This window comes from Dendrobates tinctorius, unplaced genomic scaffold (genome assembly GCF_039654945.1).
Source record: "Dendrobates tinctorius isolate UK_male_01 unplaced genomic scaffold, ASM3965494v1 ptg000056l, whole genome shotgun sequence".
Lineage (NCBI taxonomy): Eukaryota > Metazoa > Chordata > Amphibia > Anura > Dendrobatidae > Dendrobates > Dendrobates tinctorius.
This window is the reverse complement of record NW_027361724.1, coordinates 13,045,516-13,072,629: the sequence shown is the minus strand read 5'-3', so window position 1 is coordinate 13,072,629 and position 27,114 is coordinate 13,045,516. Positions and strand designations below refer to the sequence as shown.

At 45.1% G+C, this 27,114-nt stretch overlaps 1 protein-coding gene across 1 annotated transcript in view; it reads right to left on the bottom strand.

The window, feature by feature from the left end:
* DNAJC10 (DnaJ heat shock protein family (Hsp40) member C10) overlaps positions 1 to 27,114 on the bottom strand; it is a 104,452-nt gene that overhangs the window by 55,145 nt on the left and 22,193 nt on the right. The window contains exons 3-6 of the mRNA XM_073577499.1: positions 25,137 to 25,299; positions 21,350 to 21,400; positions 13,748 to 13,830; positions 13,521 to 13,652 (exon numbers count right to left, since the gene is read on the bottom strand). Coding sequence (XP_073433600.1) covers positions 13,521 to 13,652; positions 13,748 to 13,830; positions 21,350 to 21,400; positions 25,137 to 25,299 — 429 coding nt within the window. The remainder of the gene's footprint in view (positions 1 to 13,520; positions 13,653 to 13,747; positions 13,831 to 21,349; positions 21,401 to 25,136; positions 25,300 to 27,114) is intronic.

Sequence of the window (27,114 nt, the reverse complement as noted above, 5' to 3'; positions counted from 1 at the left end):
GGAAAACGCTGTCCTGCAACTATAGGAGACGTCATCTTGGACCCAAGGCGTCGACTACGGACAGTCGTTTGACCTGGAAATGAGGGAAACAACCGCCCACCCCGAGGGACTCTCTGGGTGGGGACGAACCGTCATGCTGACGAGAATCTGTCGAGATCAGGCGCTGAGAAGCCTCATACGCTGCCTGTCACATTGCTGATCTGACACAGTGCTGTGCAAAGTTTCAGATCAGTGATCTGACTGAGCATAGTAATGTCCCACCCTGGGACAATGTAAAAAAGAAAAAAAAATGTGTCTATGTAAATAAAAGAAGAAAAAAAAAATCAATAAAAAGTACACATATTTAGTATTGCTGCGTCTGTAATGACCCGCTCCATAAAACTGTCCCACTAGTTAACCCCTTTAGTGAACCCCTTAACCAAAAAAAAAAGGCAAAAAACAATGCTTTATTATCATACTGACGAACAAAAAGTGCAATAACACACGATTAAAAAGACGGATATAAATAAACATGGTACCGCTGAAAACGTCATCTTGTCCCGGAAAAAACGAGTCGCCATACAGCATCAGCGAAAAAAATAAAAAAAAGTTATAGCTTGCAGAATAAAGCGATGCAAAAATAATAAAAGCGCCAAAACATAAAAATGATATAAATGAGGTTTCGCTGTAATCGTACTGAAGAATAAAACCGCTTTATCAATTTTACGACATGTGGAACGGTATAAAGGCCCCCTCAAAAGAAATTCATGAAATGCTGGTTTTTGTTCGCTCTACCTCCCAAAAATCGTAATAAAAAGCAATCAAAAAATGTCATGTGCCCGAAAATGGTACCAATAAAAACATCAACTCGTCCCACAAAAAATAAGACCTCACATGACACTGTGGGCGAAAATATGAAAACATTATAGCTCTCAAAATGTGGTGATGCAAAAACTATTTTTTGCAATAAAAAGCGTCTTTTAGGCTAGTTTCACACTTGCTTTTTTTTGCAGCGCGTTTTTACCGCAAAAAAACGCATTGAAAAAACGCATACAAAAGCATACAACTGCTGCGTTTTTTTCAAGCATTTTTATGAGCATGCATGAAAAAAACGCAGCGTTTTTATGCGTTTGTATGCGTTTTTAGTGCGTTTTTACCGCGTTTGCGTTTTTTTTCCAACATTTTTAGGTGGCCCCTCACACTACCCAAACCATGACTTTACTAACCCTAACCCTGACCCTAACCCTTAACCAAATCATACTTAACCCTAACCCAAACCCTAAACCCTAACTAACCCTAACCCTGACCCTAACCCTGACCCTAACCCTTAACAAAACCATACTTAACCCTAACCCTGACCCTAACCCTAACCCTGACCCTAACCCTTAACCAAACCATACTTAACCCTAATCCTGACCCTAACCCTGACCCTAACCCTAACCCTGACCCTATCCCTTAACAAAACCATACTTAACCCTAATCCTGACCCTAACCCTGACCCTAACCCTTAACAAAACCATACTTAACCCTAACCCTGACCCTAACCCTGACCCTGACCCTTAACAAAACCATACTTAACCCTAATCCTGACCCTAACCCTGACCCTAACCCTTAACCAAACCATACTTAACCCTAACCCAAACCCCAACCCTGACCCTGACCCTAACCCTAAACCCCCTTAACTAACCCTGACTCTAACCCAAACCCCTAAATTCCATGGTTAAAAAAAAAAAACGCATATGCAAAAAAACGCATACATGAGCATGCCAGTGCGCACATATGCGCATCCATAGGCTATAATGGCCATTTTTAGCGCAAAACGTGCGCATATGTGCGCATGCGCTTTTTTGCAGGGCCAAAAAATGCAACATGCTGCGTCTGGAAAATACAAACGCACACCCCAAAAAAACGCAGCGCATGAAAATCGCATACATGCGCTTACAAGCGCGCAGGTATGCGCACCCATGTTAAATATAGGGGAAAAAACGCATGCGCACATATGCGTTTTTTTCCAGCGCTAAAAAACGCAAATGTGAAACCAGCCTTAGCGTGTGACAGCTGCCAAACATAAAAACCTGCCATAAATAGTAAATCAAACCCCCCTTTATCACCCCCTTAGTTAGGGAGAAATAATAAAATTAAAAAAATGTATTTATTTCCATTTTCCCATTAGGGTTAGGGGTGTGTTGGGGTTAGGGTTGGAGTTAGAATTGGGGGGTTTCCACTGTTCAGGCACATCAGGGGCTCTCCAAACGCAACATGGCGTCTGATCTCAATTCCAGCCAACTCTGCGTTGAAAAAGTCAAACGGTGCTCCTTCTCTTCCGAGCTCTGCCATGCGCCAAAACAGTGGTTTACCCCCACATATGGGGTATCAGTGTACTCAGGACAAATTGCAAAATAACTCTTGGGGTCCAATTTCTCCTGTTACCTTTTGGAAAATAAAAAAATTGGGGGCGAAAATATCATTTTTGTGGAAAAAAAATATGATTTTTTATTTTTATGGCTCTACGTTATAAACTTCTGTGAAGTGTTTGGGGGTTCAAAGTTCTCACCACACAGCTAGATAAGTTCCTTGGGGGGGGGTCTAGTTTCCAAAATGGGGTCACTTGTGGGGGGGTTTCCACTGTTTAGGTACATCAGGGGCTCTCCAAAAGCGACATGGCGTCCAATCTCAATTGCAGCCAATATTGCGTTGAAAAAGTCAAACGGCGCTCCTTCCCTTCCGTGCTCTGCCATGTGCCGAAACAGTGGTTCCCCCCCACATATGGGGTATCAGCGTACTCAGGACAAATTGCACACTCTTTTGGGGTCCAATTTCTCCTGTTACCCTTGGGGAAAAAAAAAAAAAATTGGACCTGAAATATTTTTTTGGTGAAAAAAAGTTAAATGTTCATTTTTTTTTTTAAACATTCAAAAAATTTCTATGATGCATCTGAAGGGTTAATAAACTTCTTGAATGTGGTTTTGAGCACCTTGAGGGGTTCAGATTTTAGAATGGTATCCCTTTTGGGTATTTTCTATCACATAGACCCCTCAGGCTGGGTTCACATGTAGCGGAACTCTCGCGGAAATTACCGCAAGAATTCCGGAATTCCATTCCGCGGGAAAATCGCATTTTAAATTCCCACGGAAAAACTAGCATTTTGCAAGCGTAATTAGCTTCCAGAATTGCTAGCGTTTTCCAAGCAATCTGGACCATCGCTTGGAGAACTGATTGACAGGTTGGTCACACTCGTCAAACATAGTGTTTGACGAGTGTGACCAACTTTTTACTATTGAGGCCGCCTATGCGGCATCAATAGTAAAAGATAGAATATAAAAAAATAATAAAAAAAAAAAATATTGTTATTCTCACCTTCCGACGTCCCGCGCAGCTTTCCCGCTTCTCTCCACGCTCCCGGTCCCAGTAATCCATTGCGACAATTACCGCGATGACGTCTATTCTTGCGGGATCACGACGTCTCGTGGTCATTCGCGATGACGTCGCGCGAATGACCGTGAGACTTCGCGATCCCGCAAGAACGGATGTCATCGCTCGCAAAGGCTTACTGGGACTGGGAGCGTGGAGAGAGGCGGGAAGGCTGCGCGGGACATCGGAAGGTGAGAATAACAATATTTTTTATTTTAAATTCTACTTTTTACAGGGATATGGTACCCAAAGCCCAGAGGACAGTCTCCTCTCCTCCAGACCGTGGGTACCATCCGCAAATGTTCTGCTTACTTTTCGCACGGTGTGCACAGCCACATGCGGAAAGTAAGCAGAACAATGCATTCCTATGGGTGTGGAATCGCTGCGATTTCGCGAAATTAATGAGCATGCTGCGTTTTTTTACCGCGAAGCGATTCCGCCGCGGTAAGAACCGCAGCATTAGCACAGCATTGCAGAATCCCATAAGAATGCATGGGATGCTTATTTTTCGCGTTTTCGCGGCAAAACCGCCGCGGAAACGCGAAAAAAACGCCACGTGTGAACTCAGCCTCAAAGTGATTACAAATGTGATGTGGTCCCTAAAAAAAAAAAAATGGTGTTGTAAAAATGAGAAATCGCTGGTCAACTTTTAACCCTTATAACTTCCTAACAAAAAAAATTTGGTTCCAAAATTGTGCTGATGTAAAGTAGACATGTGGGAAATGTTACTTATTGAGTATTTTGTGTGCCATATCTCTGTGATTTAAGGGCATGAAAATTCAAAGTTGAAAAATTGCGAAATTTTCAAAATTTTAGCCACATTTCCGTTTTTTTTTTTTCCACAAATAAACACAAGTTATATCAATGAAACTTTACTACTAACATGAAGTACAATAAGTCACGAGAAAACAATATCAGAATCACCGGGATCCATGGAAGCATTCCAGAGTTATTACCTCATAAAGGGACAGTGGGCAGAATTGTAAAAATGGGCCCGGTCATTAACATGTAAACCACCCTTGGGGGTAAAGGGGTTAAACGGGTTGTCCACTGCTAGTACTAGGACAACCATTCCTTGATCAAAATGTTTGGCGCCGATAAAATAAAAAAGCCTATACTCACTTCCTGTGCCGACGCCGTTCCCACGGTGTCAGCACCGGCTTTCTCGGGGCTCCCACACTGCTGTTGTGATACATGACGCCGGCTCCCAATCAGTGCTGACATCACTGTCCCATCCTTCAGACTAATCAAACATGAAGAGGAAATCCAGGCTGCTGCTGATCTCAGACGTCCTCTTCCGGGTCACGTCGACAGGAAGAGGGAACAGCAACGCCAATGCTGATTGGGCACCAGCATCAAGTGTCACAACAGCAGCAGGGGAGCCCCGGGAGACGGCGTGCCGACACGACGGTAACAGGACCGGCACGAAAAATGAGAAAAAAAAAAAAGCTTTATTATTTTATGGGGTCCATCCGAGGGGTATGAGAAGAAGTTATCCAAGTAGTGGACAACTTCTTTAACCCTCTAGAGACTTCACCGTAATTAAAGCAATGTCAAATAAAATAATTACAATTTTGCTTTTTCCCCACAAAAATATTGCTTTAGCCCCAAATTTAGCATTTTCAATAGGGTATCGGGAGACAATGGACCACAGAATTTGTTGCACAATTTCTCCTGTGTAAGTCAATAGTTTGGGTACACAAATTACTTTAGAACAAATTATCGCCCCTAAGTGCTGGAGACACACACCTGTAAATTTTGTGGATTCTCATTACTACAGAAATGCCAAATATGCGGACGTTAAATGTGGTTTAGGTACTCTGGGGCTCAGAAGGGAGGGGGCATTTGGATTTGGGAGAGCACAATTCGCTGGATTTCGTTTGGAAGGCGAGGAGCCATAGCACATTTCCAGAGCCTTTGTGCTACCTGAATGTGGAATCCCCAGTTCCATTGACATATGACAGACCTGAAGTGGGGCTTTGCTTTTTTTTCTGTGGATTCTGTTAAAGCTTTTATTGGGAACATTTTACATAACGTTTGGGATTATATTTATCCTGCACTCTACACTGTGCACTTACATCAGGGTTTCCATATAAATCTCCGCATGATGCAGATCAGATGAAACCCCTGATGGATCCAATCACTATAATAAGGCAACAGCGTTACTCTGGACTCCTTCTAGCCTCTGTTCAGCAGTGACCTGCTTTTCAGAGGTGCACAAAACTGTGGCGGACCGCACTTTTATGCACAACTAAAAAGAGGGACACAGCCAGAACATAGGCCAGGTGGCATCCACAGTGCCTCATCATAGGGAATCTTCTGCCGGGAGCTCCGTATGAATCACATATTTCAGAGATTTACATGGAAATCCCAGAGTAAGCGATCAGTGTAGAGCGCAGGATAAATGTGAGCTGAGCCTTACCGCAATCTTTGGGAGGCAGAATTAACAAAATCAACAGCAGGTGAAGAATTTAATTTATGTTTTACGCAATTCCTTGTGCGTTATATGTGATTAGACGAGTTTATTCTCCGAGTCAGTGTGATTACAGTGACAGATTTAGATTAGTTTTTTTTTTTGTTTGGCTGCTGTCCCACACTAAAAGACACTTTGTTTTGCAAAAATGGTAATTAGACCTACCGGTGATTGTGTTTCCAGGAATCCATCCTGACAGCACCATGGAGGACGTCCTTCTTACCCTCAGTGGGACAGGAAACAACGAGAGTTTAAAAGGACCCTTCCCCACCACCCTTCAGTGATTTTTCAAAGTAACACCTCTGGATGGATGCAAAAAGAAAATTTTATTTCCATATATATACTTGTCATACAAATGTTACGTCACATTAGCATGGAGAGTATAACAAGGGAGGGAACTACCAGTGCTGTCAGGATGGATTCCTGGAAACACAATTACCAGAAGGTCTAATTACCGTTTTCCAGGTCATCCACCTGACAGCACCATGGAGAAGTACCAAAGGATGAAGGTTTTAGGGAGGGACTACCGCATGAAGCACTTTTCTACCGAATGCTAACTGCGCTGATACCACATCCAACTTATAATGTTTGGAAAAAGTGCTAAGACTGGACCAGGATGCCGCTCTGCACATCTGATCTGCCGAAGCCCCCCCTTTTTCCGCCCAAGAGGCGGCCATCGTCCTAGTTGAATGGGCCCTGAGACCTCCTGGGGGGCTCTTCCCCTGTGCGTTATAGGCTAGACCTATCATTGTTTTTATCCATGTAGCAATTGTGGATTTGGAAGCTTTCTTCCCCTTATTTGGCCCTCTATACAGGATAAACAAATTGTTATCCACTCTCCAAGGTTTAGTCGCCTCTAGGTATTTAAGAACCGATTCCTTAACGTCTAAGTTATAGTAGACGCTCTCTTTCTGGTTTTTAGGGAGATGGCAAAATGAGGGCAGGACCACTTCCTGATTCATGTTTGCTTCTGAAATAACCTTTGGGAGGAAAGCTGGGTCAAGTCTTAAAACTATCCGGTCGTCATACACCTGCATGTATGGGTTCTGAATAGACAGGGCCTGTAGCTCTCAAAGCCTCTTTGCTGATGTAATGACCACTAGGAACGCAGCCATGAGAGAGAGAGAGCTTACTGATCTCCATCTCATCCGTTAACTCATATGGGTCGCTACATAATGTGTTCAGAACTAGATTAAGGTCCCATGGCGGGACTGACCTGCCAACGGCCCTGGAGAACCTAGCTACCTATGGATGGGAAGAGAGAGGGGAATCATAAAATACGCTGAGGGATGCGATCTGCACTCTCAGTGTACTAGGTCTAAGCCCTCCTTTGAACGCTGACTGAAGGAAGTCAAGGATTTTGGGAATATTTGGATGGTCAGTATCCACTGTCGTCTCTCCACAGAAGCTGCAGAATCTCTTCCAAATCTTGCAGTAAATAGCGGATGTCACCGGCTTCCTGCTTGCTTGGAGTATCGAGATAACGTCATCCGACAACCCCCTGGATCTCAGGACCTGCCTTTCAGGATCCATGCTTCTAACCGGAGGGATTCTGGCCTCTGATGAAGAACCGGCCCCTGATGTAGGAGTGCCTTCATTCTTGGTAGTAGGAAGGAATCGCCTTCTGCCATCTTCTTCAGCAGTGGAAATCAGCTTCTTCCTGGCCAGAATGGTACCACTAAGATCACTGTCGCTCCATCGTCGCAAATTTTCCTGAGGATTCTTGGGATCAGGGGGAGGGGTGGAAATGCGTACAGAAGACCCCTGGTCCATGGCTGGGACAGGGCGTCTACTCCTGCTGGGCCCCCCCGAGGGTTCAGAGAGTAAAAGGATTCCACCTTTGCGTTCTGTCGGGTCACGAACAGATCCACGTCTGGTCTTCAGTGATGGCATAACATGTTGAATACCTGGTTGTTCAACTCCCACTCTGTCGCGACGATTTCCTTCTTGCTGAGGAAGTCTGCGACCTGATTCTTGGCACCCTCTTCTGCCCATGTGAAGATCCGTTCCGCTAGAAGCTGTAATGATGGATGCCTTAGGCCACCCTGATAATGGAGGAAGGACACTGCTGTTACGTTGTCTGATAGGATCTTCACGTGCTTGTTCTTCAACCTGGACCTGGCCTGGACTAGAACCTTCCATACAGCGTGTAGCTCCCTGAAGTTTGAGGATTGTCTGCCTTCCTCCGGACTCCAGAGCCCCTGAAAGTATCTTCCCTGCACATGTCTGCCTCATCCTTGTTGGCTTGCGTCTGTGGTAATGGTGACGCAGGGGGACTGGATCCATGATACGCCCGATCGGAGATTTCTGCGAATGGTCCACCAGTGTAGGGATCTCCTTACTCGAGGGGACAACCGTATCTTTCTGTCCAGTGAACGCTGTTCTCTATCCCAAGCTGCTAGGACCGCCTGCTGTAGGTCCCGAGTATGGAACTGGTTCCATTTTACGCAGGATGTCATCAGCCCCAGAACTTTCATTGCATCCCTGATGGAGGTTCGGTTTCTTGAAAATAGACGAATCTTTTCCCTTATGTCTCAATTTCACTTCTGGTAGGTAGGACATTCTTGCGCTGGAATCTAGCATGACCCCCCAAGAACTTTATCCTTGGTTTGGGAACCAAGTCTGACTTTTCCCAGTTTAAAATCCATCCAAGCTTCTGCAGCGTGGAGACTACGGACTAACAGTCGATTCTGAGTTGCTCTATTGAATCTGCTACCACCAAGAAGTCGTCTAGATAGGGGATCACCATGATATTTCTCTCCTTTAGGTAGGCTACTACCTCTATCATAAGCTTGGTGAAGATCCTGGGGGCTGATGCCAGGCCGAAGGGGAGGCAACGGAATTGATAATGATGTATCCTGCCTTCCTTTTTACCACGAACCTTAGGTATTTTTGATGGTCTGGATGAATCAGAACATGGTAATATGCACTCTTTAAGTCTAAAGTGCATATTACCATGTCATTGCCTAATAGGGGTATTGTGGATCTTATGAACTCCATTTTGAATTTTTTGTACCTCAACCATCTGTTCAAGGGCTTGAGATTTAATATCGTCCTTGATTACCCTGATGTTTTTTTTTTATGGAGAAGAGGCTTGAGTAATGACCCCTGCCCTCTTCTTGAAAAGGAACTGGACTGATTGCTACCATCTTTAGGAGGTCCTGAATGTCTGACCATATGAGGGAGGCTGAAGATATAGAACTGGTTACAAGGAATCTTTCGGGTGGGCGGTCCTCGAACTCTATCCTGTACCCCTGGGCAATAACCTGAAGAATCCACGGACTCGTAGAAATCTTTTGCCAACTCTCCAGGAACCTGGTCAGCCATCCCCCCACCCTGATGGCGTCATTTTTTCTGAGAGCCGGATCCTGAGCCTGAGAAGATAACTTCTCTATTCCTTCCTCTGCCTTCTCCCCCCTTGGGATAAGCTCCATCTTCCCAACTTCACTTTCCCCCTATAGTCTGATTTCTGGTTATAACGGGGCCTCCGAAAGGGCTGGTATTTTTTACGCTTTTCCTCGGGAAACCCTTTTTTCTCATCAGAGGCCTTCTCTAGAATGTCGTCTAGGACAGGCCCGAATACCTTTTCCCCTGAGAAAGGGATGGAACAGAGCTTGTTCTTTGATTGTGTGTCACTGGACCAGCCCTTTAGCCATATGGCTCTTCGAGCTGCGTTGAACAGGGATTGATTTCTGGCTGGGAACCGCACTGACTCCGCGGATGCATCAGCCAGGAATCATGTAGCTAATTTTAACAGGGTAAGGGATTTTAGTATCGATTCCCTAGGGGTCTTAGATGTTAAATGCTCCTCTAAGTCATCTACCCACAGGTGCATGGAACGTGCTACAGATGTCGCTGCGATATTTGCGCGTATTATGGCTTTCGAGGCTACCCATGTTTTTTTCAGGAGCCCCTCGGCTTTCCGGTCCATAGGCTCCTTCAGGTTAGAGTCCTCCTCAAAAGGAATAGCCGTTCTCTTAGAGACCTTCGCCACCAGGATGTCTATCTTAGGGACTTCTTCCCATATTTTGACCTCCTCCGTGTCAAATGGTAGTTGTAGTCTAAAGTCTCTGGGGATCGTGAGTCTTTTTTCTACCTCCTCCCATTCTTCCAGAATCATGGACTGAATACGAGGGTTTACAGGAAAAACCATAGATGTCTGTGAACGCAGTCCCCCAAACATCTCATCCTGTACGGAGAGGGTTTTAGGAGGCTCCTCTATCTGCATGGTGTGCCTTATTGCCCCGAGAAGCTCCTCAGTGTCAGCTGAGGAAAACAAATATCTTTTTCCCCTCTCTGGAGGATCCATATTTGACCCTCCTTCCTCCGGGTCAGATACAGAGAGGTTCTTTTCGGAAGATGTATCCGACTCTCTCGGTCTCTTCCGGGATCAATGGGTGCCTGCCTGGGTGGCCTGGGGGTATACGAGATCTGCTTCATCTGCCTGGGGGTATACGAGATCTGCCACTGAAGTCTGCACCTCCTGCCTTATGATGGATCTCATGTTTGTCATAAGGGCAGCTTGTTCTTCCTCTATGATCCGGCCAGTGCATGCTTTACAGAGGGGTTTCTGCCAAGTGTCTGATGCCCATAGGCTCTTTCCCCTGTGGGGAACTGCGGCCCAGTAGTCACATGCCCCTGGCTCTCCGAGCTCATTTCTGTTCTGCCCACCTCATCCATGCTGGGACCAGGGAGAACCTCGTGTCTGACCTGGCCGACAAGACCCTGGATCCCCATTACCTCTTGTATCCTGGCGATGTCTCCTTCCATGCGAACGCTGTGTTGCCGGCCTCACTCCGGAAGTTCACCCTCCCCCGGGGGGAGTGACGCTGCCCCTGACCCGGAAGTGAAGCGTGACGCGGCCAGGAGCCGGAGCTGGTCACGCAGAGACGCCCCTGGTAACTGTTTCCTCCGGGACCCGCTTGATGGACCCTGCCGCCGGTGCTCATAGAGGCGGACCCGGACCTGGAGGCAAGCGTGCTAGGTCGAGAGCCCCTGTCAGAGGGAAGCGACCCCTTCCTCAGGAGCAGCGCTGCACTGAGGTATACTGAGGGACCCTCTGGTTGGGTGTCCGCTGCAGACTCGATGGGGTGGGAAGGGTAAGGCTGGGCCCACTGATCCTCACCGTCTGCTTGGAGCGGCCGGAGATTCTCTTGTCGATCCTATCCCCAGTGGAACAGGAAAAACACTTAAGGGTGTTGGGGGAGGGCCCTTTTAAAACTCTCGTGTCCTGAGGGTTAGAAGGACGTCCTCCATGGTGCTGTCAGGTGGATGACCTGGAAAACTTGTTGCATCACCATATTTCTAGAGTTATAATTTTTTTTAGATCTTTGCCGACACTCATATGAGAGCTTGGTTTTTTCAGGACGAGTTGACGTTTTTATTGGTACTATTTTTGGACACATAACATATTTTGATTACTTTCGATACTGATTTTTTGGAGGCAGAATGAACAAAAATCAGCAACTCAGAAAATATGGTTTGGAATAAGAAAACAACCTATTCATCATATGCTAAGTGATAAGTGGTGGTCAGTAAGATTACAATGATACATTTATAACTTATGTCTTGCCAGTTTTACACAATAAAAACTATTTTACAGAAAAAAAAATAATTGTATTTGCATCATTGTATCCCGAAAACTATAATTTTTTAATTCTTTGCTTATGGAGCCATATGGCAGCTTATTTTTGCGAGACAAGATGATGTTTTCAGCTATACCATTTTTATTTACATTCGTCATTTTGATAGCTTTTTATTCAACTTTTTTTGTTCGACAACATGAAAATTATTATTTTTTTTATTATTTTTTATGATGTGCACTGAAGGGGTTATAGTGTGACAAATTTATAGGCGATATTAAATGTGCACTTTTTTATTTTTGTTTTCACATAAATATACCTATTTATTGGTATAACAGTAACAGTGATGTCTGATAACAAGAGTGCTGCTTGAGCCAAAATTCCAACTAGTTTCGGAATAGCACGGATTCCTTCCGTCCCTGAGGACGAAACTAGTTGGAATTTTGGCTCAAGCAGCACTCTTGTTATCAGACATCACGTGACTGCGTGCCTCATGTGATCTGGATTATCATCGCAGGTCCTGCCGGACTCACACCACGCTGACCGCGGGTATCTACAATCTATAATACGGCTGGTATGCTGACCGCCGTTGGACTGTGTCTACTTTGGTGAGCGATCATCTATGTTCTTTTCCCTGCTCTCACGCCATTCACGCGGGATCTATCACTATCAGAGAATTATCGGATGTTTGCCTGCACCTGGAGCCTGTTACCGGCCGGAACAGAGCTCGGTGTTTTATTTGTTTTTTTATCTACTGATTGAGAGACTTCCTAAACGATTAGCAAGTATATGCCCCTGGCTTCCACCGCTTAAAAGTCCGCTCTCAGCGGTAAATCTACTGCTTAAAAGTCTGTTCACATTAGTGAACCACCGGGCGTTTCCCACTGCACTTCTATTCAGAGGTAATAGTCACAGTTGGGGGTATGTGCAAGTTACATTTGTAGCACTTTATGGCTCCCCCAGTGTGTTTGTTTCTGTTTTTATTTATGTCTGCATAGTTAGTTTTTATCTACTGATTGAGAGACTTCCTAAATGATTAGAAAGTATATGCAGCTGGCTTCTACTGCTTAAAAGTCCGCTCACAGCGGTGAATCTACTGCTTAAAAGTCTGTTCACATTAGTGAACCACCGGGCGTTTCCCACTGCACTCCTATTCAGAAGTAATAGTCACAGTGGGGGTATGTGCAAGTTACATTTATAGCACTTTATGGTTCCCCCAGTGTGTTTGTTTCTGTTGTTATTTATGTCTGCATAGTTATATGGTAGGTGTTTTTAATTAACTATTAGAATGCAATACCGACCATGCTCTTAGTCACTAGAGTCTAACCCGGACACTTCACACTTTTTTTTTTTTTTTTTTGGATATGACTTTGCATTTTCAGATTTAAAACTTATGTTTTGTTTTGTCTTTTTGTAGTCTGATCCATCAATACTCAGTATCTTCTAACATCTAATGCGTATGAGTTTATTGCCTTGATCCTACTGGTAACTATATATATATATTCTTATTCTCCATTAATTCACAGCGCGAGTATCATTTTGTTTAAATTGTTTATTTTCACCCCTGGTGGTGTGGGGGTTTCTTACTCGCTGCTGAATCAACCCTGCACACTAGCGCCGTTGGTATATTATATATAGAAATTAATATTCATCCTAAATATCTATTTTATTTTCTAATATGGTTTCATTAAAAAAAAAATCTCTACTCTTCCCTCTCTAATCTAACGGCTTTATTTTACTTTTTGGGACAGGCCTGGTCCCTGCTTGCCACGCTCTCCCCTTACAATCAGCACTGACAGTGCACTCTTGCCGACTCATATCTTCTCATTAGATCTGATGAGGGAGCGCACTGTCACTGTGCATGGAGAAAAATATTGCACAGCAAGAAGAGAGCTTGTACTGAGCAGACGTCAGAATTGCCAACTGATACATCCTCAGTACAGCAGGGACTAGCCCTGCCCCTGAAATAGGCTGTAACTGATGACGCTTTGCTTCAGGGTGGGTACAGAGGCAGTGACCGCAATATTTCAAAAACTTTAGAATGGTTCGCCATTGACAGCACTTTTCAGACTCACAATTCCAGTCTTAAAGATGTAGAGACTTGGATAACTATTAATTCCCCGACTCCGACACAGGTTTCTTTCATCTCTGCAGTTCACTGCTCCTATTCGTATAAGTCCATCCATTTCCTTAGCAAATTCTCTCCACTGAAAATAAAATCATAGGAAAAAAAAACATGAATCCAAAAGTCAGAAGGTTACACCGAACACAGTGTAGCATGAGGATACAATACTGGACTTACCGTTGGTGCAAGATCATGACAGTGAGAACAACCGGGAGAATAGAAATTAATGAACCAAACTTCTCCTGTGTTCACAGCTCCATCTAAAGAATAGATAAAAAAAACCCTCTGGTTTTATCCTAGACTTATCTAAAGATGTATGAAATTTGAGGGAGAAAACGAACCAAAATTGAAGGGCTCAGGGCACCGCTACGCCCTCTGTCACTCATGTCAAGCAGAGGAGCACAACTTCACTGTGAATTGTGAATCAAGGTCATGGGAAGAAGCGCTGACAATCTCTTCCTCCCATCTTTTTAATCAGTAGTTGTCGCCTCGTCCATCAATCGCCGCCTCATCCATCAATCGCAAGTCAGTTGGGTAGTTGTCCTTACAATTGGTGGCATCAGTGGAATATCTTTCTGATCTCCCCGACACCCTTTAATTTGTATATCGAGCACTTTCCCTGATACTGATTGATGGTGCTCGCTTGCCCACAGCGAACGCTACCTGAACTCAATCCACATTCCTGCACATGGGCACCGACGCTGGAGGAACCCAGCGGTGTGCACACAATATCGGTGCGGGCGGGCTTTGAACACCGGCCATCGCTCTCTACCGCTTCTTTGCTGGGAAGTGTAGTGAACAAGCAGCTTCAGATAGGAGCTTTGGCTCAGAGTGTCCACACTGACATGGTGTGCATGCCCCGCTGAGCTCCACCAGTGTCAGGGTACACGTGTAGGAACACTGAGTTCATGCAGCGCTCACCCTGGGAAAGTGAGGACCATCAATCAAAATCCTTTTTAGTACCTCGCAGATATATCACTACTAGTGTTGAGCGATACCATCCGATATCGTAAAATATCGGATCGGATCAGACCGATACCCAAAAAGTATCGGATATCGCCGATTCCGATACCGGAAACCAATGCAAGTCAATGGGACAGAAATATTTGGGAGTTAAAATAAACCCTTTCTTTCCTTGTAGGTTAATTCTACATGAAGAAAAACAACTAATAATAATGTAAAATGTGTTGGGGGAGGTGGAGGAGACATTAAAGGCATAGAGGTTTAGCCCAATCAAATGGAATAGCAGGAATAAATTTTTTTTTTAAAGACGTTTGGAGTTACAAAGATATTGACTATGTTTATCTTTTTTATATTTTGTCAGATATGTATGTTTCACTACTTCCATGCTCTTCACCTTCTTTTTTACTTCTCCCACACTTTCTCCTTCATGATCCTCAGCAGTAACAGCATCTTTTTCATCAACTTCTTCACCTTATTCATCATCTTCTTCTTCACCTTCTTCCTATTATTCTTTTTTTACATTCTTCATATTCTTCTTATTCAACTATTTTTCTTCTTCATATTCTACTTCTTCATCTTCCTATTCTTCATCATATTCTTATTTGTGACAGGCATTCCTACAGTTGTTATCTATAAAAGTTTGAAGATTACACCTTCCGTTCTGCCTGTCAGAAAAGATTTACAACAGGATTTGTCCGCGTTCAGTTTGGCCTGCAGCAGCAAGCATTTTCCAGGGGCACCACAAGGAGGAACGGACTCACCCCCATACACTTCTTAGTCTTCTTCTGCTTATAATTTAGATAATATCTTTTGCTCTGATTTTTAGTCTTCTGCTTCTTGGTCTTCTGTATCTTGGTGGTTGTCTTCATGTTCTTTGTCCTCTTGGTCATCTTCTTCAGGGTCATCTTTTTGGTCTTCTTCGGGGTGGTCTTCAGGGTCGTCATCAGGGAGATCCAGAGTGATAACCAAAAACCATTTCCAAAAGCTTGAACTTGGAAATGTAGCAGAAGGTACAAGGCGGCTGAGGAACTGCCGAGAACCAGCTGACGGTACTGGAACCCAGATGGGTAGCAGAAGGAACAAGAGCCAATGCAACTACCAAGGACCAGCTGATGGTACTGGAACCCAGATACTAAGCAGGAGGTACCTGTGCTAGAAAGCACTACCAAGGACCAGCAGACGTTGCTGGAACTCTGATACCAAGAAGGAGGCACCTAAGCCAAAGGCACTGCCGAGAACCAGCTGACGGTGCTGGAACCCGGATGGGTAGCAGAAGCTGCAAGAGCCAATGGAACTAGCGAGGACCAGCTGACGGTGCTGGAACCCGGAGGGGCAGCAGAAGGAACAAGAGCCAATGGCATTACCGAGGACCAGCTGACGGTGCTGGAACCCGATTACTAAGCAGGAGGTACCTGTGCTAGAAAGCACTACCAAGGACCAGCAGACGTTGCTGGAACTCGGATACTGAGAAGGAGGCACCTCAGCCAAAGGCACTGCCGAGGACCAGCTGACGGTGCTGGAACCCGGATAGGTAGCAGAAGGTACCTATGAAAAACAAAGTTGCAAGGCCGCGAGCCGGCCGCAGTTACCGAAACCCACAGTCCTACAGGGGGTGCTTGTCCTATTGGCACTACGGAACCAGCCTTTGTTGCCAGATCCCGCAGCCCATAAACTGCAGGCACCATAGACTCAGCTAACCCGACCGCAACACGACAGGACAACGTATTGGTGGCAAAGTGACATTGACACTAACATGAAACAGCAGGCGTGCTGGAACCAGGCTGGGCAGGAGTACCTGTGCCAAAGACAATGCCGGGAAACAGCTGGCGGTGCTGGAACCCAGGGAAAATTGGAGCAAGTTTGAAGTCAGTAGTAGTGTGAATGTGGAGGCAGCAGTAGACATTGCCGGACACACAGCAGGGGAGCAGCTGGCGTTACTGAACCCCACTAACACAGGAGCTAGTGTTTTTCTCTGTGCAGACGGCACTTCTGAGCAACAACTGGCGGTGTTGGAGCCCAGGGATTACAGTTCAGGTGGTAGAAACATGAACACAACAGGAGACCTGGATACTGTTGGCAACCAATTATTTATTCTGGAAGAGGACTGGCAAATTCCGGCGAGATTCAGGCCTTGTTCATTTTCAGAAAAGCCAGTCAACGTTATCGGAGGATAGTCGCATGCAACTGTCTGTTAGTACACCACCTGCGGCACTAAAGACGCGTTCCGATAATACACTAGCAGCAGGGCAAGCCAGCACCTCCAATGCATACTGGCTAAGCTCTGGCCATGTATCCAGCTTAGAGACCCAAAACTTGAAGGGGGAAGAGCTGTCTTGGAGTACACTGAGAGGGCAAGACATGTAGTCTGTCACCATCTGACGGAAACATTGCCACCTGCTGACTGGAGCCGTCTGTGATGGTGTAGACATTTGTGGCAGGCACACAAAACTTTGCCACATTTGGGCCATACTGGTCTTGCCTTGTGCTGAGGCGCTGCCTCTGCTCCCTCTTTGTGCAGAGTTTCCTCCACTGCCTCGACGCACAGAGCTGCTTTGCAAAGCACTAGCAGCTCTGCTCTCGGGTGGAATGGAGAACATGATGGAATGCACCAGTGTGTCTTGGTACTCCCGCATTTTACGCTCCCGGTTCAACGGTGTTATGAGGCTTTGTAAGTTGTCCCGATAGCGAGGATCTAGGAGGGTGTACACCCAATAATCAGCCGTGTTGAGAATGTGGGCAATGCGGCGGTCATTTCTCAGGCATTGCAGCATGAAATCAACCATGTGCTGCAGACTCCCAACTGCCCAAAAACGCTGTCCCCTGCTTGAGGCGTCATCTCTGCCTGCTCTGCTTCACCCCACCATCGCTCTACATACTGACTACTAGAGCATTGTGTACCTCCCTCCTCTGGAGAGATGTTTTCCTCCTCCACTGACTCCTCCTCATCCTCCTCACAAAGTGTCCCCTGCCTAGGCCTTTGTGAGGAACCACGTTGCGCAGACTGTCCAGAAGCAGACGGCATTTGTGACTCCTTATCCTCCACCTATTCCAAAACCTCCTCCCTTAGTGCTTGCAGTGTTTTTTGAAGCAGGCAGATAAGGTCATGCTGACTAGTGCATCACCTGCTGACAGTCATTTTTGAAGCAGTCTTTTTTGAAGCAGGCAGATACAGTCATGCTGACTAGTGCATCATCTGCACTCGCCATCCGCGTGGAATCATCGAAGGCACGCAAAACGTGGCAGATGTCCTTCATAGAGGCCCACTCAGTGGTGCTGAAGTGTGACCGGTGCACAGTGCGACTTGTTTGCACCTGGTACTCCATTACTGCTGCCTGCTGCTCACACAACCGCTCCAACATATGTAACGTTGAATTCCACCTGGTGGTTAGGTCACATATGATGCGATATTCCGGAAGGCGGAATCGGCCCTGCAGAGCTGCAATTCACGATCTTGGCATGCTGGAACGCCGCAAGTGAGCGCACTCTATGCGGACCTTGTGCAGCAGTGCATCAAGATCCGGATAGTCCCTCAGAAAGCTCTGCACGACCAAGTTGAGCACATGTGCCAGACATGGGATGTGAGTGAGGTTACCTAGGCCCAGAGCTGCCACCAGATTTCGGCCATTGTCACACACTACCAAGCCTGGCTGGAGATTCGCTGGCACAAACCACACATCGCTCTCCTGCTTGATGGCATTCCAGAGCTCCTGCGCTGTGTGGCTTCGATTCCCCAAAGAAATTAATTTCAGTACGGCCTGTTGACGTTTCGCCACGGCTGTGCTCATATCGGTTGTAACAGGCTCCTGCAGCGCTGATTCAGAGGAACTGGAGTATGAGGAGGAGTCAATGTGTACAGACTGGATTCCTGCAATCCTTGGAGTTGGCAGAACACGTACAGCGCCACTCTCAAGATCTGTACCCGGCTCCACAACATTGACCCAATGGGCAATGAGGAAAGGTATCGTCCCTGTCCATGGTTACTGGTCCACGCATCGGTGGTCAGGTGGACCTTGCTACTGACGGCGTTTAGTAGCGCATGCTTAATTTCTCCCTCCACATGCTTTTGCAGGGCAGGGATGGCTTGCCTGCTGAAATAAAAGCTGGGCATGGTGTATTGTGGGACTGCCAATGCCATGAAGTTACGGAAGGTGTCAGTCTCCACCAGCCTGAATGACAGCATTTCAAGGGCCAGTAGTTTTGCAATGCCAGCATTCAGAGCCTGTGCTCGGGGATGGTTTGCCGAGTATGGCCACCTTTTCTCCCATGCCTGTGCTACCGATGGCTGTAGAATATCCTGGGAGTGTGAGGATGACAGGGAACGTGGTGCTGTGGGTGGAATGTCACTGGGTCTCTGGACAACAGTCCCAGAGGTTCTTCCATGGCGATCCTGTGAGGAAGCCGAACCAGCTGTGTGTGAGCTGGAGGAAGAGGCTACAACACGAGCTGAAGAGGTGGTAGGTGGTGCTGTAGGTTGGCCTACGTCTTCAGTGTGTCTTTGTAACTCCACCACGTGCTTGGTCCGCACATGTTTCCACATATTTGTGGTATTGGGGTTGCTGACACTTTTCCCTCTTTTGACTTTCTGATTACACAGCTTGCATTTGACAAAGCAAATGTCATCTGCAACTGTGTCAAAAAAGGATCTCGCACTGCAAGTCCTGGGAGCACCCGTTTTGGGTTTTGGAAGAGGAATGCTCCTAACAGGTGCCGAAGTGGAGGCTACAGGCAACCAAGTCTGCCCCCTCCCTCCTGTTTTGGCCGTTCGGGGAATCTCTTCCTCAGAGCTGCTCCCACCACCTTCCTGTTCCTCACGCCATGATGGGTCAAGGACCTCATCATCTACACTCCCCTCTTCAAACACCTGCTTCTCCTGGGTAGTCTCGCCAGCACAGTACGCACCAGAAAGTGGCACCTGAGTCTCATCATCTGATGCGTACTGAGGTGTGCTGACCATAGGCACTGGCCCACCCGCCTCTTCAGATTCAGAGGGACAAAGCAGTTGCGCATCACTGCATACTCCCTCTTCTTCACATTCTAGAATGCTGCTTGGCTGGCCCCCTGTTTCCAAGCCAAGAGATTCAGAGAACAGAAGTAGAAATGGCTCCTGTCCAGGGCTCTCTGACTGCCTGGGCAATTTGGCAGCTGGTGAAGAGACAGATGGTTGCTCTTCAGTGCTCTGGCCCTGAGAGGATGTGTAAGTAATTGAAGTCGATGCGTTAGCTGCCATCCATACGACAATGGCTTCAATTTGTTTGTCCCGCAGCAGTGGGGTACGGCGAGGTCCTACAAAGCTGCGCATAAAGGACTGTTGCCTGGTAAAACTGGGGGATGCTGAGTCACTGGTGCCCGCAGCAGGCACAGAATCCCCACGTCCTCTCCCTGCTGGAACTCCACGCCCACGACCACGTGCCTTACTCCCTGCCTTCTTCATCTTGGTAGACTGATAAAGATAGGCAAAAAAGTACAAAGGGCTTAGTGTGCTTATTCCTGAATAGCTGCTAACAGGTATAAGAAACACTAATTTTATAAAGTGTGTGGACTAACACTAATTTTATAAAGTGTGTGGACTACACTTTAATATGAACTAATGTGGCCTACACAACTGTCAAGTGGAGTGTTTGGTGAACTTTATTTATGTGTTTTTTTTTTAAAAAACCCCAAAAAGGATGTGACCAAAGATGTGAAAGCGATAGTATCACAAACTTTTTCGAGCTATTACAATGCAGGAAGGTAACCTACAATGCAATAGATGAGGCTCCAAAAAAATAGGCTAATACTAGTCTGGCTGCGGCTGCAGGGCACAAGCCAGAAAAAAGGCTCCTCTATCTACTCCTATATAGTGTTTGCAACCAACCAATGTAGATGGATACGGATGGAAGCACACTAATAGGAGGAAAAATGAGCTGCAATAAAACAAAAAAAGGACTATATATGAGGCAGTGACGCACGCTGAGCAGACTACAACCAGAGGTGGCTGCAGCACACTACAGCGTGAGCTGCACTCACACACAGAGACCTCACAGACAGCCGTGAACAGTGCAGAAAACTGGGCACTAGCACTGAAGGGCTGCAGAAAAGCTCCGTTGTCTACTCCTATAGTGTTTTCAACCAATGTAGATGGATACGGGTGGATGTACACTAATAGGAGAATTAATGAAAAATGAGCAGCAATAAAACAAAAATAAATATGTATGAGGCAGTGACGCACGCTGAGCGGCCTACAACCAGAGGTGGCTGCAGGACACACTACAGCGTGAGCTGCATTCACACAGACCTTGCAGACAGCTGTGAACAGCGCTGCAAGGCAAAAGAAAGCTACAGTGATTGATAATGTAGTCTGGGTAAAGCACAATATTATATAGCAAATCGCTATCTCTAACTGTCCCTCAGAGTCTTGAACAGCAGCCTGTCCCTAACTGAATTCACAGCAGAGTGAACCCTAAATGGCGGCGGCAGCGGCGGCTTTTATAGTGCATCATGACATCATTTCAGCAGCCACTCACAGCCATGCCATTAGTTAACATGCCTAACAGGATGTGCCCACACTTCTGAGGATTCCTCATTGGCTGAATCAAATCAAACTGGCTCATAGCATTATGGGAACTTCCGATTCCGGTATTCGATATGCAAAAAGTATCGGAACTCAGTATCGGAATTCCGATACCGCGAATATCGGCCGATACCCGATATTTGCGGTATCGGAATGCTCAACACTAATCACTACTCAACAGTTTTGAACATTTTGAATTTGGAAGTTTTTTGCTTGAGTGAACACAAATAAACCACAGTGTAGGGAGAAACCCACTGAACACTTACCAAACTCTCCTTTATCCAAAGTAAAAATTTCAGGATCATCATCATAAATACCTTAAAATCGAAAATAAAACAAAAGTTTAGTCATTTCTAAGAAATAATAATATAATAAGAAATGCTGATTATTTTAGCTCCAACGCTGGCACTTACAATAATAATAATAATGCCAATAGTGCAAACATATTCCGCAGCGCTTTACAATATTAGAGGGGACTTGTACAGACAAAAAAAGACATTACAGAATAAGTGCAACTCCAATACCAGGAGGGAGGGTCCTGCTGCTTGCAAGTTTACAATCTATGAGGATATAGGGGGGACATGAAAGTTGGATTGTTAAAAAGTGCTTATATTGTACGATTAGCCACAATACACTAACTAGGGTTTGCACATGTACAGTACAGACCAAAAGTTTGGACACACCTTCTCATTCAAAGAGCTTTCTTTATTTTCATGACTATGAAAATTGTAGATTCACTCTGAAGGCATCAAAACTATGAATTAACACGTGGAATTATATAATTAACAAAAAAGTGTGAAGCAACTGAAAATATGTCTTATATTCAAGGTTCTTCAAAGTAGCCACCTTTTGCTTTGATTACTGCTTTGCACACTCTTGGCATTCTCTTGATGAGCTTCAAGAGGTAGTCACCGGAAATGGTCTTCCAACAGTCTTGAAGGAGTTCCCAGAGATGCTTAGCACTTGTTGGCCCTTTTGCCTTCACTCTTATGTCCAGCTCACCCCAAACCATCTCGATTGGGTTCAGGTCTGGTGACTGTGGAGGCCAGGTCATCTGGCGTAGCACCCCATCTCTCTCCTTCTTGGTCAAATAGCCCTTACACAGCCTGGAGGTGTGTTTGAGGCCATTGTCCTGTTGAAAAATAAAAGATGTTCCAACTAAATACAAACCGGATGGAATAGCATGCCGCTGCAAGATGCTGTGGTAGCCATGCTGGTTCAGTATGCCTTCAATTTTGAATAAATCCCCAACAGTGTCGCCAGCAAAGCACCCCCACACCACCTTCTCCATGCTTATCGGTGGGAACCAGGCATGTAGAGTCCATCTGTTCACCTTTACTGCGTCGCACAAAGACACGGTGGTTGGAACCAAAGATCTCAAATTTGGACTCATCAGACCAAAGCACAGATTTCCACTGGTCTAATGTCCATTCCTTGTGTTCTTTAGCCCAAACAAGTCTCTTCTGCTTGTTGCCTGTCCTTAGCAGTGGTTTCCTAGCAGCTATTTTACCATGAAGGCCTGCTGCACAAAGTCTCCTCTGAACAGTTGTTGTAGAGATGTGTCTGCTGCTAGAACTCTGTGTGGCATTGACCTGGTCTCTAATCTGAGCTGCTGTTAGCCTGCGATTTCTGAGGCTGGTGACATGGATGAACTTATCCTCCGCAGCAGAGGTGACTCTTGGTCTTCCATTCCTGGGACGGTCCTCATGTGAGCCAGTTTCTTTGTAGCGCTTGATGGTTTTTGCCACTGCACTAGGGGACACTTTCAAAGTTTTCCCAATTTTTCGGACTGACTGACCTTAATTTCTTAAAGTAATGATGGCCACTCGTTTTTCTTAGCTGCTTTTTTCTTGCCATAATACAAATTCTAAGTCTATTCGGTAGGACTATCAGCTGTGTATCCACCAGACTTCTGCACAACACAACTGATGGTCACAACCCCATTTATAAGGCAAGAAATCCCACTTATTAAACCTGACAGGGCACACCTGTGCAGTGAAAACCATTTCTGGTGACTACCTCTTGAAGCTCATCAAGAGAATGCCAAGAGTGTGCAAAGCAGTAATCGAAGCAAAAGGTGGCTACTTTGAAGAACCTAGAATATAAGACATATTTTCAGTTGTTTCACACTTTTTTGTTAATTGTATAATTCCACATGTGTTAATTCATAGTTTTGATGCCTTTAGAGTGAATCTACAATTTTGATAGTCATGAAAATAAAGAAAATACTTTGCATCAGAAGGTGTGTCCAAACTTTTGGTCTGTTCTGTAACTGCATGGACCGTCACCAGCCAGTATGTGTACAGCACAGATACAGAGATGTATTAAGTGCATGGAGGGTGTGATCAGATGCCTATGGGGGTCCTGATTTTGAAGAAGATTTTGTATGAGCAAAACGGGGATAGTTATAAAAGTGAGGTGGGGCGATAGAAAAGCGTTACCAGCTATGGACAAAAGCAGCTGCTGCCAAGTACTGCACCTTATTTCCTACTGAAGTGAATGAGCTCCGATCTGCAGCACCCGGCAGCAGCCACTACAGTGTGTATGGAGCGCAGGCTTACACTCCTTACACCCTTTACCCTAGTGGAGTAGGTAACAGCCAGTTGGTGGGGGTGCTGTGTGTAGGATTCCCAATGATCTGGTGCTGACGACCTAACCAGCAGACGTTTATCAGTATAAAAGCAGTGGATGATGAGTAAGTAGAGGCGTCATTGGAGATGCCATTAAAAACAAACTGTCCTTTACTCACACTCCCCAGGTCCTGAGTGTCTTCCACTGCTCCAGTTGTCTAATACTGTCTGTAGCGCTGAAGTCACGTCAACAGTGGCAATCACTGAGGTTAGCGGTTCTGTGAACTCAGCGGCTGCGAGAAGCTTGTGCTGTCTACCCGGACAGAACTGCTAAGCTCAATGATTAGTACTGTTGACATGACTTCAGCACTCAGACAATATTAAACACCTGGAAATGGTGCAGATACTCAGCGACGGACCCTGGGAGAGTGAGTAAAGCACAGTTTATTAAAAAAAAAAAAAATTCACCAAGGAATATAGGTTTTATCTCTGTGAACAAAGCCAACTCTGGCTATTGCTCCAACTTTTAATTTACCAACATATGGACAATGTTACCTACGGTATTTTAGAAGGTGCTGTATCAGCGTACACAAATCTATTATGGAAGGTGCAACTACGATCACCCCATGGCCAGGGGTCTGACTCCAGACAAACATTTGGTCTCACCTTTGGCTGCCTGTTAGCAGGTGACTGCTCCCCCGTATAGAGGGGGCACCAAGGTGAAGGAACAGTGATGCTCCAACTATGGAGTCCATTTGCACTAAGGCGGTGTGCACACGTTGCGGATTTGCTGTGGATCCGTAAGTGTGTGACCAACCAATGTATTTTAATAGGAAAAAAAAAAAGCTGTGCACACGCTGAGGAAAATTCCACACGGAATCTGCAGCGGTTTATTTTCCGCAGCATGTCAATTCTTTTTGCGGATCCGCATGCGTTTTTACACCTATTCCATTAATGAAATCTGCAGGGCTAAAAACGCATGACGATCCGCAAAGAATCCGCACAAAAAAAAAAAAAAATCCACCAAAAAAAGTGTGGATTTTTACCTTTGTTTTCTGCCATGAGATGCAGATTCCGTGCAGAAAATTCTGCAGGCAAATCTGCAACGTGTGCACATACCCTTAGGGTACAATGACAGATGGGATAAAACTTCACGCTCTGTAGTTATGTCACGGGGTAGGAATTATTATTCCCACAGATTTTAATGAAATGACACAAAATATGACCGTTTCCACTCCTTAATAAACTATATGAGAGGAAAGTCAGTGTGACAAGGGGCAGAATACTGAACCATAACCGGATTAGCAGAACGGAGCTGCTGTGATTTACATAGGTGCATCCGGTTGTGTAGGGGAGCATGACCACTCTGCAAGTAAGAAGTACAGTCGTTCTACTCTGCTGCCAGTAAAATCAGAAATAATTCAGAAAATCTGTATCCAATCAGTAAAAGATGACAAAAAAAAAAAAAAAACAACACACATACCAAAATCGTATCGATAGAAGCTCCAGCTTTCATAGTGGCCTCCTTGGTTCTCCTCTAGACCTTTCTCCCCATATTTATCATACTTTTTGCGAAGATCTTCATCTTTTAAAACCTCATAAGCTCGGTTTATTTTCAAAAATTTGTCATGAGCACGTGGATCATTCTGGAAAGATTAGAAATTCGATTATGACCAGAATTATAAATCACATCATACTTACGGCAGAAGCAAACTTATCTCCTTAAAACACCAAACACTGGTTACAGTGACAAAGTTGTAGACATGGAGAATAAATAGTATTCTACTAAGATATCACCTCTGCACAGAATAGCTGACTGCCAGACCCCCACTGATCGTCAGGATGGAGGACTTTTAAGGGAATCTGAGAGCAGCATGATGTAGAGGCTGAAACCCTGATTCCAGCAATGTGTCACTTATTAGGCTGTGTGTTGCCGTTTCAATAAAATCAGCATTTTATCAGCAAAAGATTCAGTACAGGACTAGTTGTCTTGTGCCATGCAGTCTTCATGTTCTGTGTAATCTAGGCCACCATCAATAATTAGCAGCTTTCTGCCTATGCACAGTGTATGCAGAAAGCTGCAAATCAGTGATGTGGCCAGGATTATACAGGGCTCCGCATTCAAAGAACTGGAAAATCTGCAGAAAAGAAAAAAGCGACTTTGGCAAAATAATAGCAAGCAGACTAGGAAGTGACATCGCTGGAATCAGGGTCTATGCCTCTACATCATGCTCTCAGAACACATAGTAAAACTAGTGACAGATTCCTTTTAAAAAGTCACCTAGGATTAGAGCAACAAAACAAACGGTATTTTCAGCTGCAGCAGATCTAATGTAGTGTACTTAATATGTACCAAGTGTTCAGCTGGGGGTCTGTATGTGGGGGGGGGGGGGGGTGATAGGGCAAAGACGTAGACCAAGGATGAATTCTCATCGCAACACAATAAAAGAAAAAAAGAACAGACCTACCTGTGGCCAAACATTTTTGTATCCCGATCACAGCATCATGGACATGAAATTACTGGTATTAAAAGGCAACTTCAAATCTCAGAGACAAAAAAAATTGGGTAGTACAAACTTATGACAACCTTTGACACAGTCAGTGCAGGAATGAATGTGTCACATGGATTTAGGTCATTCTAGATCACCTAAGGAATGTGCTGTTCATACCTTTTGGGGGCATCACAATCATGGACCAGACCCCACTCAGAGGACAATAAAACCTTCACACTCCTTATTCTATGAACTGTTCCAAGATCTACAGCCACAACTGCTTCTCCCTCAGCCATATTGATCGTTCTGCTTCACTTATCTATTGCATTATTCCTGTGTCCTGTTGTGTATAAATATGTGACTTTAGATTTTATGTTATTTTACCCTGATGAAGAGACCTGAGTAGTCTCGAAAGCTTGCAATTTGTTACCATCTTTTCATTTAGCCATTAAAAGGTATCAACCACTATAAGAAGAACTCTGAAATTATTCGGTAACATAATTGAGATGTGCTGGATTGCGTTTTGGATTTCTTTCACGATATTATGTGGTTCTATTGGGTGGTAGCTTCCGGTGCATACAAGACTCATGGAGCTGGGAATTGGACAATGTTCATCATCTCTCCATTTTGTAAGTCATCATGAAGTCGTAAGGCCCCTGTACAAACTATTGTCTGAACATCCCAATACCGGAACATTCGGGCAAGGCAAAACTTAAGCCTGACCCTTTAGTTACAGTGCCATGCGAAAGTATTCAGCCCCCTGGAATTTTTCAACCTTTTCCCACATATCGTGCTTCAAACATAAAGATACCAAATGTAAATAATTTTTGGTAAAGAATCAACAACAAGTGGAACACAATTGTGAAGTTGAACGAAATTTATTATTTTTAATTGTTGTGGAAATTCAAAAACTGAAAAGTGGGGCGTGCAATATTATTCGGCCCCTTTAACTTAATACTTTGTTGCACC